This window comes from Phyllobates terribilis, unplaced genomic scaffold (genome assembly GCF_046119375.1).
Source record: "Phyllobates terribilis strain yellow unplaced genomic scaffold, ASM4611937v1 Scaffold_9__5_contigs__length_417890890, whole genome shotgun sequence".
In the NCBI taxonomy this organism is placed as follows: domain Eukaryota; kingdom Metazoa; phylum Chordata; class Amphibia; order Anura; family Dendrobatidae; genus Phyllobates; species Phyllobates terribilis.
Window position 1 is genome coordinate 189,336,237 of NW_027362769.1, and position 13,111 is coordinate 189,349,347.

General features: G+C 56.6%; 2 protein-coding genes across 2 annotated transcripts in view; both read left to right on the forward strand.

Annotated features, from left to right (window-relative positions):
* The window catches only part of LOC141161317 (kalirin-like), a 621,825-nt gene that overhangs the window by 78,084 nt on the left and 530,630 nt on the right, over positions 1-13,111 (forward strand). The window lies entirely within an intron of this gene.
* Positions 1-13,111, forward strand: part of LOC141162712 (ATP-dependent RNA helicase DDX18-like) — a 38,450-nt gene that overhangs the window by 24,179 nt on the left and 1,160 nt on the right. The window contains exons 2-13 of the mRNA XM_073649079.1: positions 41-172; positions 523-732; positions 819-954; positions 1,073-1,173; positions 1,383-1,582; positions 1,660-1,774; positions 1,881-2,020; positions 4,773-4,934; positions 11,773-11,925; positions 11,999-12,112; positions 12,405-12,461; positions 12,583-12,760. Coding sequence (XP_073505180.1) covers positions 41-172; positions 523-732; positions 819-954; positions 1,073-1,173; positions 1,383-1,582; positions 1,660-1,774; positions 1,881-2,020; positions 4,773-4,934; positions 11,773-11,925; positions 11,999-12,112; positions 12,405-12,461; positions 12,583-12,760 — 1,698 coding nt within the window. The remainder of the gene's footprint in view (positions 1-40; positions 173-522; positions 733-818; positions 955-1,072; positions 1,174-1,382; positions 1,583-1,659; positions 1,775-1,880; positions 2,021-4,772; positions 4,935-11,772; positions 11,926-11,998; positions 12,113-12,404; positions 12,462-12,582; positions 12,761-13,111) is intronic.

The following is a 13,111-nucleotide window of genomic DNA, read 5'->3' on the forward strand; positions in this document are numbered from 1 at the left end:
TGTGATCGTTCGCTCACCGCCAGGATCTGTTTTTTACCAGATGAGGTGATCGGGGAGGATCTGGAGGAGACTCGTGCAGCCCTAATTACTGGGGATGTGGAAGAGAATCCAGAGACCCCCATGGGAACAAAGTGGAAGAAGAAAAAGAAGCTGGTGGCAGCCGGTGAGCGGGGTGAGTTCCCACGGTCACGTGGTCACATCTCATATCCAGGTGGGAGGAAACTGGCGGGCGGGGGGCGGTCCTGCTAGTGGGGAGTTCCTGCTGGTGGTGGCCGGTGAGCCAGGAAGGTCCCATGTGTGGGGGCTGGTAAGCGGGGTCAGTTCCCGCGGGTGGCGGCCTCACTCATGTGATTGTCGGCCTCACGCTATCGTGCTGTCTGGTCGGAGCATTGACCTTCTCCAGGGATGGCAGCCATTATCTGTGGCGCTGCCGTCATGTACCACCCACAGGATTCGCCGCTATAACGGCGCCACACATGACCCGGCCCGACAGTCATGTGACCGATTGTCTCTTCTGATTAGATGCAAAAAGACCAAAGAATGAGAAGCCGGTAGTGAGTGGCCCAGAGACGGGCGAGGAAGAGGAGGAGCCGGCGGTGAGTGGCCCAGAGACGGGCGAGGAAGAGGAGGAGCCGGCGGTGAGTGGCCCAGAGACAGAAGAGGAGGAGCCGGCGGTGAGTGGCACAGAGACGGGCGAGGAGGAGGAGCCTGGACTTCCCATGGGGCTGACGGGTGAGCGATCCCAACTCTTCCACCCCTTTGTGGCTCTGCTGTGTCGGGGGCCGGTGGTCGTGTGACTTTCTCCTCTCTGTATTTAGGGGCGTTCGAGGATGCGGCATTCTCGTCTCTCACCGACCTCGTGAATGAGAACACGCTGAGGGCCGTGACGGAGATGGGGTTCACCCACATGATGGAGATTCAGCATAAGACTGTGCGACCCCTGCTGGAGGGCCGGTGAGACACAGACACCCCCCCGCCCCCGCCTATCTGCTGCGGATGTGACAGGGGGGAGACAAGTGCATGAGGAGATTGGGGCCGTGCCTGGTATAACTGCGCTTTCTCTGTGTTGTAGGGATGTCATGGCCGCTGCCCGCACCGGTAGTGGTAAGACTCTCGCCTTCCTCATCCCGGCCATAGAATTGGTCTACAAGCTGAAGTTTATGCCCCGGAATGGTGAGAGTTGTGATCTGCTGCGTGTTGTAGCCTCCTCCCCTCGCCTTTTCCTCTCCTCCCCACCCCCCTGGCCTCTTTCCCCACCCCCCTGGCCTCTTTCCCCCCCTCTCCCTCGTGCCTCTTTCCCCCCCTCTCCCTCGTGCCACTTGACGGATGTGTCCAATGATCTGGTGCAGCGGTGGTGTTAATCCATCATTTTCTTGCTGCAGGTACGGGGGTCCTCATCTTGTCCCCCACGCGGGAGCTCGCCATGCAGACATACGGGGTCCTGAAGGAGCTGATGGCGCACCATGTTCACACCTACGGGCTGATAATGGGCGGCAGCAATCGTTCGGCAGAAGCTCAGAAACTCGCCAATGGGATTAACATTGTGGTGGCGACTCCGGGGCGGCTGCTGGACCACATGCAGGTGAGGGGGCGCAGGGTTGTGCCGGAGCAGCGGAGGTCTCAATGTGCCGCCATCTTCATCGCTCTGCCCTTCCGCAGAACACGCCCGGCTTCATGTACAAGAACCTGCAGTGTCTGGTGATCGACGAGGCCGATCGCATCCTTGAGGTCGGATTTGAGCAGGAAATGAAGCAAATCATCAACCTCCTGCCCAGTAAGTGACGGTGGCACCACTGGGGGGCGCTCTGCTGCGGATTGGGTGTGGCGGTGCGCTCTAGTGTGTAGTTGCATATGGCCGACTTTTGTCTCTTCCCTCACAGAGCGCAGGCAGACCATGCTGTTCTCTGCCACCCAGACACGCAAGGTGGAGGACCTGGCCCGGATCTCCCTCAAGAAGGAGCCGCTGTATGTGGGTGTGGATGACAACAAGGACACCGCGACTGTGGAGGGGCTGGAGCAGGTGAGGAGCGGCGGCCATCAGGGTCATGGGGTCGCTGGATGTCGGGTCTGTTTTATTTCTGACGTATTGCAGCGGAAGAAGCTCCAGACAGAGAAGAGTTAATAGTGTAACCTATCGTCATACTCAAAGAGACTGAAAAGAGATGGAAATCCCGGTATCAGGTGATGGCCCCCAACTGGTGATTCCTCCCCCTATCCCCTCTGTTGCCGCCAACTGGTGATTTACCCCCCGACCGGTGATTCCTCCCCCCATCGCCTCTATTGCTGCCAACTGGTGATTTACCCTCCGACCAGTGATTCCCCCCCCCCCCCCCCCCCCCCATCGCCTCTGTTGCCCCCAACTGGTGATTTACCCTCCGACCAGTGATTCCTCCCCCCCCATCCCCTCTGTTGCCGCCAACTGGTGATTTACCCTCCGACCAGTGATTCCTCCCCCCATCGCCTCTGTTGCCCCCAACTGGTGATTTACCCTCCGACCAGTGATTCCTCCCCCCATCCCCTCTGTTGCCGCCAACTGGTGATTTACCCTCCGACCAGTGATTCCTCCCCCCATCGCCTCTGTTCCCCCCAACTGGTGATTTACCCCCCCGATCGGTGGTTCTTCCCCCCCCATCGCCTCTGTTGCCCCCAACTGGTGATTTACCCCCCGATCGGTGGTCCCTCCCACCAACTGGTGATTTACCCCCCGACCGGTGATTCCTCCCCCCATCGCCTCTGTTGCCGCCAACTGGTGATTTACCCTCCGACCAGTGATTCCTCCCCCCATCCCCTCTGTTGCCGCCAACTGGTGATTTACCCTCCGACCAGTGATTCCCCCCCCCCCCCCCCCCTCCCATCGCCTCTGTTGCCCCCAACTGGTGATTTACCCTCTGACCAGTGATTCCTCCCCCCATCGCCTCTGTTGCCGCCAACTGGTGATTTACCCCCCGACCGGTGATTCCTCCCCCCAACTGGTGATTTACCCCCCGACCGGTGATTCCTCCCCCCATGTCCTCTGTTGCCCCCAACTGGTGATTTACGCCCCCCCCCCCCAATCGCCTCTGTTGCCCCCGCTGGTGATTTCCCCCCCCCCTGTTCGTGACTGCTTGCCGCTGAATAATGATGAAAACAAAATCCAAAAAAACCAACACTGTGCCTGAGTTGCGGTTCCCATCTCCCCTCTCTCGTGTTCTCCACATTATGTGGTAAAATGATTGGTGTCATTTAAAAGTACAATTCATCCCAAAAGAAATACAGAAGTGTCCACAATACCCGCCGTCCAATATGACTGACCGGATCAATCACTGGTTGTGGTATAGAGTCTATCACCACATGTCAGACAATTCACCAGCCGGTGCCGTAGATTGTAAGAAGTCCCCCAGACTCAGCATTCATCATCTGCAGGTTTCTGACTCTGTGTATCTGAGTAATTAATTGTACGGGGAGTGTTCAATATAATCAGTGTGGAGGTCAATCATTCTGTGAGGAAACAGCTGTGAATCAGGGGGCCCTTATATAAGGGTGACCACATGTTGGACATGCATTTCTCCTTGAAAGCCTGAGAAATATGGGGAGTTCCAGACATTGTTCAGAAGAACAGCATACTTTGCTTAGAAAGTTGATTGGCGAGGGTAAAACTTATAAAGAAGTGCAGACAATGAACGGCTGTTTAGCTAAAATGATCTCCAATGGTTTATAATGGAAAACCAGAGAGACGTGGAAGAAAACGGAAGACTACCATCCGAATGGATGAAGAATAGCCAGAATGGCAAAGGCTCAGTCAAAGATCAGCTCCAGGATGATCACAGACAGTCTCCAGTTACCTGTGAGGACTGTGACAGTGAGAAGACGCCTGTGTGAAGCTAATCTCTTACCAAGAAGTCCCCGCAAAGTCCCACTGTTAATAGAAAGACATTTACTGAAGCGGATACAATTTGCCAAAGAACACATCAACTGGGCTGAAGAGGACCGGAGAAACATGTTGTGGACGGATGAAAGTAAAATTGATCATCTTGGGTCCAATTGCCACAGACAGTTTGTCAGACAACCCCCAAACTCTGCATTCAGCCACATTACACCCTGCAGACAGTGAAGCATGGTGGAAGCATCATGATATGGGCATGTTTCTCTTACTATGGTGCCGGACCTATTTACCGCATACCAGGGGTCATGGACCAGTTTGCAGATATTAAAATACTTGAAGAGGTCATGTTGCCTTACGCTGAAGAGGATATGCCCTTGAAATGGGTGTTTCACCAAGACAACGACCCTAAACACAACAGTAAACCAGCAAAATCTTGGCTCCACTCCAACAAAATTGAGGTTATGGAGCGGCCGGCCCAATCCCCGGACCTTAATCCGATAGGATACTTTTGGGGTGACATCGAAAATGCCGTTTCTGAGGCAAAGTCAACAAATGCCAAAAAAATTTGGGATGTAGTGAAAGCCTCCTGGGCTGGAATAACAGCTGATAGGGGCCGGAAGATGGTTGACTCTATGCAACGTAGATGTGACGCAGCTCTAAAAAACTGAGTATACAACTAAATATTAGGTTAGTGATTCACAGGAATGATAAATCCTCAAAAAGAGACATATTGTAAAGACGAATGCAGACACTGCTGTTTATTAGAACAGAACAATGGTCATTTATTGTTATTTTCTGTAAAGTAAACAGAAGGAAAAAATGGTCAATTGTGTGGGGTGAGGGGGTTTTATCTGCGGGGACACCAGGACTGAGCGGACCCCTGACATTACATTTTGTGTCCCTGGCTCAGGGTTACGTAGTTTGCCCCTCAGAGAAGCGTTTCTTGCTGCTTTTCACCTTCCTGAAGAAGAATCGGAAGAAGAAGATGATGGTTTTCTTCTCGTCCTGCATGTCGGTGAAGTTCCACTATGAGCTCCTGAACTACATTGACCTCCCGGTGATGGCCATTCATGTGAGTCGGGGGTGGTTTACATGGCTCATGTTGTGGAAACCCCACCCTATCCGTGTGCCTGGTGTATATACCTCCCCTCCCCCCTTCCTGTGCATGGTGTGTATATACCTCCCCTCCCCCCTTCCCGTGCATGGTGTGTATATACCTCCCCTCCCCCCTTCCCGTGCATGGTGTGTGTATATACCTCCCCTCCCCCCTTCCCGTGCATGGTGTGTGTATATACCTCCCCTCCCCCCTTCCCGTGCATGGTGTGTGTATATACCTCCCCTCCCCTCTTCCCGTGCATAGTGTGTATATACCTCCCCTCCCCCCTTCCTGTGCATGGTGTGTATATACCTCCCCTTCCCGTGCATGGTGTGTGTATATACCACCCCTCCCCCCTTCCCGTGCATGGTGTGTGTATATACCACCCCTCCCCCCTTCCCGTGTATGGTGTGTGTATATACCACCCCTCCCCCCTTCCCGTGCATGGTGTGTGTATATACCTCCCCTCCCCCCTTCCCGTGCATGGTGTGTGTGTATATACCTCCCCTCCCCCCTTCCCGTGCATGGTGTGTGTATATACCTCCCCTCCCCCCTTCCCGTGCATGGTGTGTGTATATACCTCCCCTCCCCCCTTCCCGTGCATGGTGTGTGTATATACCTCCCCTCCCCCCTTCCCGTGCATGGTGTGTGTATATACCTCCCCTCCCCCCTTCCTGTGCATGGTGCGTGTATATACCTCCCCTCCCCCCTTCCTGTGCATGGTGTGTATATACCTCCCCTTCCTGTGCATGGTGTGTATATACCTCCCCTCCCCCCCTTCCCGTGCATGGTGTGTGTATATACCTCCCCTCCCCCCTTCCTGTGCATGGTGTGTATATACCTCCCCTTCCTGTGCATGGTGTGTATATACCTCCCCTCCCCCCTTCCCGTGCATGGTGTGTGTATATACCTCCCCTCCCCCCTTCCTGTGCATGGTGTGTGTATATACCTCCCCTCCCCCCTTCCCGTGCATGGTGTGTGTATATACCTCCCCTCCCCCCTTCCCGTGCATGGTGTGTGTATATACCTCCCCTCCCCTCTTCCCGTGCATGGTGTGTGTATATACCTCCCCTTCCCTCTTCCCGTGCATGGTGTGTGTATATACCTCCCCTCCCCCCTTCCCGTGCATGGTGTGTGTATATACCTCCCCTCCCCCCTTCCCGTGCATGGTGTGTGTATATACCTCCCCTCCCCCCTTCCCGTGCATGGTGTGTGTATATACCACCCCTCCCCCCTTCCCGTGCATGGTGTGTGTATATACCTCCCCTCCCCCCTTCCTGTGCATGGTGTGTGTATATACCTCCCCTCCCCCCTTCCCGTGCATGGTGTGTGTATATACCTCCCCTCCCCCCTTCCCGTGCATGGTGTGTGTATATACCTCCCCTCCCCCCTTCCCGTGCATGGTGTGTGTATATACCTCCCCTCCCCCCTTCCCGTGCATGGTGTGTGTATATACCACCCCTCCCCCCTTCCCGTGCATGGTGTGTGTATATACCTCCCCTCCCCCCTTCCTGTGCATGGTGTGTGTATATACCACCCCTCCCCCCTTCCCGTGCATGGTGTGTGTATATACCACCCCTCCCCCCTTCCTGTGCATGGTGTGTGTATATACCTCCCCTCCCCCCTTCCCGTGCATGGTGTGTATATACCTCCCCTCCCCTCTTCCCGTGCATGGTGCGTGTATATACCTCCCCTCCCCCCTTCCCGTGCATGGTGTGTGTATATATACCTCCCCTCCCCTCTTCCCGTGCATGGTGTGTGTATATACCTCCCCTCCCCCCTTCCCGTGCATGGTGTGTGTATATACCTCCCCTCCCCTCTTCCCGTGCATGGTGCGTGTATATACCTCCCCTCCCCTCTTCCCGTGCATGGTGTGTATATACCTCCCCTCCCCTCTTCCCGTGCATGGTGTGTGTATATACCTCCCCTCCCCTCTTCCCGTGCATGGTGTGTGTATATACCTCCCCTCCCCCCTTCCCGTGCATGGTGTGTGTATATACCTCCCCTCCCCCCTTCCCGTGCATGGTGTGTGTATATACCTCCCCTCCCCTCTTCCCGTGCATGGTGTGTGTATATACCTCCCCTCCCCCCTTCCCGTGCATGGTGTGTGTATATATACCTCCCCTCCCCTCTTCCCGTGCATGGTGTGTGTATATACCTCCCCTCCCCCCTTCCCGTGCATGGTGTGTGTATATACCTCCCCTCCCCTCTTCCCGTGCATGGTGTGTGTGTATATATACCTCCCCTCCCCCCTTCCCGTGCATGGTGTGTGTATATATACCTCCCCTCCCCTCTTCCCGTGCATGGTGTGTGTATATACCTCCCCTCCCCCCTTCCCGTGCATGGTGTGTGTATATACCTCCCCTCCCCCCTTCCCGTGCATGGTGTGTGTATATACCTCCCCTCCCCCCTTCCCGTGCATGGTGTGTGTATATACCTCCCCTCCCCTCTTCCCGTGCATGGTGTGTGTATATACCTCCCCTCCCCTCTTCCCGTGCATGGTGTGTGTATATACCTCCCCTCCCCCCTTCCCGTGCATGGTGTGTGTATATACCTCCCCCCCCCCCCCCTTCCCGTGCATGGTGTGTATATACCTCCCCTCCCCCCTTTCCGTGCATGGTGTGTATATACCTCCCCTCCCCTCTTCCCGTGCATGGTGTGTGTATATACCTCCCCTCCCCCCTTCCCGTGCATGGTGTGTATATACCTCCCCTCCCCCCTTCCCGTGCATGGTGTGTGTATATATACCTCCCCTCCCCTCTTCCCGTGCATGGTGTGTGTATATACCTCCCCTCCCCTCTTCCCGTGCATGGTGTGTGTATATACCTCCCCTCCCCTCTTCCCGTGCATGGTGTGTATATACCTCCCCTCCCCCCTTCCCGTGCATGGTGTGTATATACCTCCCCTCCCCCCTTCCCGTGCATGGTGTGTATATACCTCCCCTCCCCTCTTCCCGTGCATGGTGTGTGTATATACCTCCCCTCCCCCCTTCCCGTGCATGGTGTGTGTATATACCTCCCCCCCCCCCCTTCCCGTGCATGGTGTGTATATACCTCCCCTCCCCCTTTCCGTGCATGGTGTGTATATACCTCCCCTCCCCTCTTCCCGTGCATGGTGTGTGTATATACCTCCCCTCCCCCCTTCCTGTGCATGGTGTGTATATACCTCCCCTCCCCCCTTCCTGTGCATGGTGCGTGTATATACCTCCCCTCCCCTCTTCCCGTGCATGGTGCGTGTATATACCTCCCCTCCCCTCTTCCCGTGCATGGTGTGTATATACCTCCCCTCCCCTCTTCCCGTGCATGGTGCGTGTATATACCTCCCCTCCCCTCTTCCCGTGCATGGTGTGTGTATATACCTCCCCTCCCCTCTTCCCGTGCATGGTGTGTATATATACCTCCCCTCCCCCCTTCCCGTGCATGGTGTGTGTATATACCTCCCCTCCCCCCTTCCCGTGCATGGTGTGTGTATATACCTCCCCTCCCCCCTTCCTGTGCATGGTGTGTGTATATACCTCCCCTCCCCTCTTCCTGTGCATGGTGTGTGTATATACCTCCCCTCCCCCCTTCCCGTGCATGGTGTGTGTATATACCTCCCCTCCCCCCTTCCCGTGCATGGTGTGTGTATATACCTCCCCTCCCCCCTTCCTGTGCATGGTGTGTATATATACCTCCCCTCCCCCCTTCCCGTGCATGGTGTGTGTATATACCTCCCCTCCCCCCTTCCTGTGCATGGTGTGTGTATATACCTCCCCTCCCCTCTTCCCGTGCATGGTGTGTGTATATACCTCCCCTCCCCCCTTCCTGTGCATGGTGTGTATATACCTCCCCTCCCCCCTTCCTGTGCATGGTGTGTGTATATACCTCCCCTCCCCCCTTCCCGTGCATGGTGCGTGTATATACCTCCCCTCCCCTCTTCCCGTGCATGGTGTGTGTATATACCTCCCCTCCCCCCTTCCCGTGCATGGTGTGTATATATACCTCCCCTCCCCCCTTCCTGTGCATGGTGTGTGTATATACCGCCCCTCCCCTCTTCCCGTGCATGGTGCGTGTATATACCTCCCCTCCCCTCTTCCCGTGCATGGTGTGTGTATATACCGCCCCTCCCCTCTTCCCGTGCATGGTGTGTATATACCTCCCCTCCCCCCTTCCCGTGCATGGTGTGTATATACCTCCCCTCCCCTCTTCCCGTGCATGGTGTGTGTATATACCTCCCCTCCCCTCTTCCCGTGCATGGTGCGTGTATATACCTCCCCTCCCCTCTTCCCGTGCATGGTGCGTGTATATACCTCCCCTCCCCTCTTCCCGTGCATGGTGCGTGTATATACCTCCCCTCCCCTCTTCCCGTGCATGGTGTGTGTATATACCACCCCTCCCCCCTTCCCGTGCATGGTGTGTATATACCTCCCCTCCCCCCTTCCTGTGCATGGTGTGTGTATATACCTCCCCTCCCCCCTTCCTGTGCATGGTGTGTGTATATACCTCCCCTCCCCCCTCCCCGTGCATGGTGTGTGTATACACCTCCCCTCCCCCCTTCCTGTGCATGGTGTGTATATACCTCCCCTCCCCCCTTCCCGTGCATGGTGTGTATACACCTCCCCTCCCCCCTTCCCGTGCATGGTGTGTGTATATACCTCCCCTCCCCCCTTCCCGTGCATGGTGTGTGTATATACCTCCCCTCCCCCCTTCCCGTGCATGGTGTGTGTATATACCTCCCCTCCCCTCTTCCCGTGCATGGTGTGTGTATATACCTCCCCTCCCCCCTTCCCGTGCATGGTGTGTATATACCTCCCCTCCCCCCTTCCCGTGCATGGTGTGTGTATATACCTCCCCTCCCCTCTTCCCGTGCATGGTGTGTATATACCTCCCCTCCCCCCTTCCCGTGCATGGTGTGTGTATATACCTCCCATCCCCCCTTCCCGTGCATGGTGTGTGTATATACCTCCCCTCCCCCCTTCCTGTGCATGGTGTGTGTATATACCTCCCCTCCCCCCTTCCTGTGCATGGTGTGTATATACCTCCCCTCCCCCCTTCCCGTGCATGGTGTGTGTATATACCTCCCCTCCCCTCTTCCCGTGCATGGTGTGTGTATATACCTCCCCTCCCCTCTTCCCGTGCATGGTGTGTATATATACCTCCCCTCCCCTCTTCCTGTGCATGGTGTGTGTATATACCTCCCCTTCCTGTGCATGGTGTGTGTATATACCTCCCCTCCCCCCTTCCCGTGCATGGTGTGTGTATATACCTCCCCTCCCCTCTTCCCGTGCATGGTGTGTATATACCTCCCCTCCCCCCTTCCTGTGCATGGTGTGTGTATATATACCTCCCCTCCCCCCTTCCCGTGCATGGTGTGTGTATATACCTCCCCTCCCCTCTTCCCGTGCATGGTGTGTGTATATACCTCCCCTCCCCCCTTCCCGTGCATGGTGTGTGTATATACCTCCCCTCCCCCCTTCCCGTGCATGGTGTGTATATACCTCCCCTCCCCCCTTCCTGTGCATGGTGTGTATATACCTCCCCTCCCCCCTTCCCGTGCATGGTGTGTGTATATACCTCCCCTCCCCCCTTCCCGTGCATGGTGTGTGTATATACCTCCCCTCCCCCCTTCCTGTGCATGGTGTGTGTATATACCTCCCCTCCCCTCTTCCTGTGCATGGTGTGTGTATATACCTCCCCTCCCCCCTTCCTGTGCATGGTGTGTGTATATACCTCCCCTCCCCCCTTCCTGTGCATGGTGTGTGTATATATACCTCCCCTCCCCCCTTCCTGTGCATGGTGTGTATATACCTCCCCTCCCCCCTTCCCGTGCATGGTGTGTGTATATACCTCCCCTCCCCCCTTCCCGTGCATGGTGTGTGTATATACCTCCCCTCCCCCCTTCCCGTGCATGGTGTGTGTATATACCTCCCCTCCCCCCTTCCTGTGCATGGTGTGTGTATATATACCTCCCCTCCCCCCTTCCTGTGCATGGTGTGTGTATATACCTCCCCTCCCCCCTTCCTGTGCATGGTGTGTGTATATACCTCCCCTCCCCCCTTCCTGTGCATGGTGTGTGTATATATACCTCCCCTCCCCCCTTCCCGTGCATGGTGTGTGTATATACCTCCCCTCCCCCCTTCCCGTGCATGGTGTGTGTATATACCTCCCCTCCCCCCTTCCCGTGCATGGTGTGTGTATATACCTCCCCTCCCCCCCTTCCCGTGCATGGTGTGTGTATATACCTCCCCCCCTTCCCGTGCATGGTGTGTGTATATACCTCCCCTCCCCCCTTCCCGTGCATGGTGTGTGTATATACCTCCCCTCCCCCCTTCCCGTGCATGGTGTGTGTATATACCTCCCCTCCCCCCTTCCCGTGCATGGTGTGTGTATATACCTCCCCTCCCCCCTTCCCGTGCATGGTGTGTGTATATACCTCCCCTCCCCCCTTCCTGTGCATGGTGTGTGTATATACCTCCCCTCCCCCCTTCCTGTGCATGGTGTGTGTATATATACCTCCCCTCCCCTCTTCCCGTGCATGGTGTGTGTATATACCTCCCCTCCCCCCTTCCCGTGCATGGTGTGTATATACCTCCCCTCCCCCCTTCCCGTGCATGGTGTGTGTATACCTCCCCTCCCCCCTTCCCGTGCATGGTGTGTATATACCTCCCCTCCCCCCTTCCCGTGCATGGTGTGTATATACCTCCCCTCCCCCCTTCCTGTGCATGGTGTGTATATACCTCCCCTCCCCCCTTCCTGTGCATGGTGTGTGTATATACCTCCCCTCCCCCCTTCCTGTGCATGGTGTATAAGTCTTGGTCCTTCCACTTTTCCTCCAGGGAAAGCAGAAGCAGACGAGGCGGACCACCACCTTCTTCCAGTTCTGTAACGCAGACTCGGGGATCCTCCTGTGCACGGACGTTGCCGCTCGAGGACTGGACATCCCAGAGGTGGACTGGATTGTGCAGTACGACCCCCCTGATGACCCCAAGGTGAGTGTCCCACCATTGTGTGTTATTGTGGAGGGGACGCGGAGGATGAGTGGTGACTGGATGTACTCTACAGGAATATATCCACAGGGTGGGCCGCACGGCCCGGGGAATTGATGGCCGGGGTCACGCTTTACTGATACTACGTCCCGAGGAGCTGGGCTTCCTGCGATATCTAAAACAAGCCAAGGTGAGCCCCCACCTCCCTGGCCCCCACCTCCCGGGCCCCACCTCCCTGGCCCCACCTCCCGGGCCCCACCTCCCTGGCCCCCACCTCCCTGCCTCCCCCCAAAAGCTCCCGCCTCCCTGGCCCCCGCCTCCCTGCTCCCACCTCCTTGGCCCCTGCCTCCTGGGCCCCGCCTCCCTGCCCCGCCTCCCCCAGGCTCCCACCTCCTTGGCCCACCTCCCCAAGCCCCCTCCTCCCTGCCCCTCCTCCCCCCCAAGCCCCCGCCTCCACTGCTCACATCCCTCGTATGTTCCAGGTGCCGCTCAGTGAGTTCGAGTTCTCCTGGAGTAAGATCTCAGATATCCAGTCTCAGGTATGGAGCCTCCATAACTCGCCCATGTTCCCACGTGTCAGTCCCGCACCCCCCACTGGTCTGTTGAGAGGAGGAGGAGGAGGAGGAGGAGGAGGAGGATGATGGTGATTTCTTATTGCAGCTGGAGAAACTGATAGAGAAGAATTACTATCTGCACAAGTCAGCGCAGGAGGCGTACAAGGCTTATATCCGGGCGTACGACTCGCACTCCCACAAGCAGATATTCGACGTCAACACCTTGGATTTGCCAAAAGTCTGTCTGTCCTTTGGGTTCCGGATCCCGCCGTTCGTTGACCTCAGTATCCTTTAATCACTAAATGAAGGGGGGTCGTGTCAAGGCGACTCTGGGGGAAGGGGCAGCAGTTTATTAGTGTATGACCGAATCCCACCGCCGTCCTCGTCTCCTGATCCCACAAACTAGCCTCTATGTCCTGACGCCCCTGGATATGTCCAAAACCGTCTGTAAGTGCTCCAGCGAGGTCCGCAAACCTGGACGGTCCGATGAGCGCCATTGCAGCGGCGCCGGTCTCTCCTCCCGCTGCGATTGGTGTGGACGACGCGTCCTGCACATCACCAAACAAAATCTCGCACCGGCGCAGGAATGTCGCGGGCAGGTGCACTGTGCTCTGTCCTACTGCGCGCCTAAAACC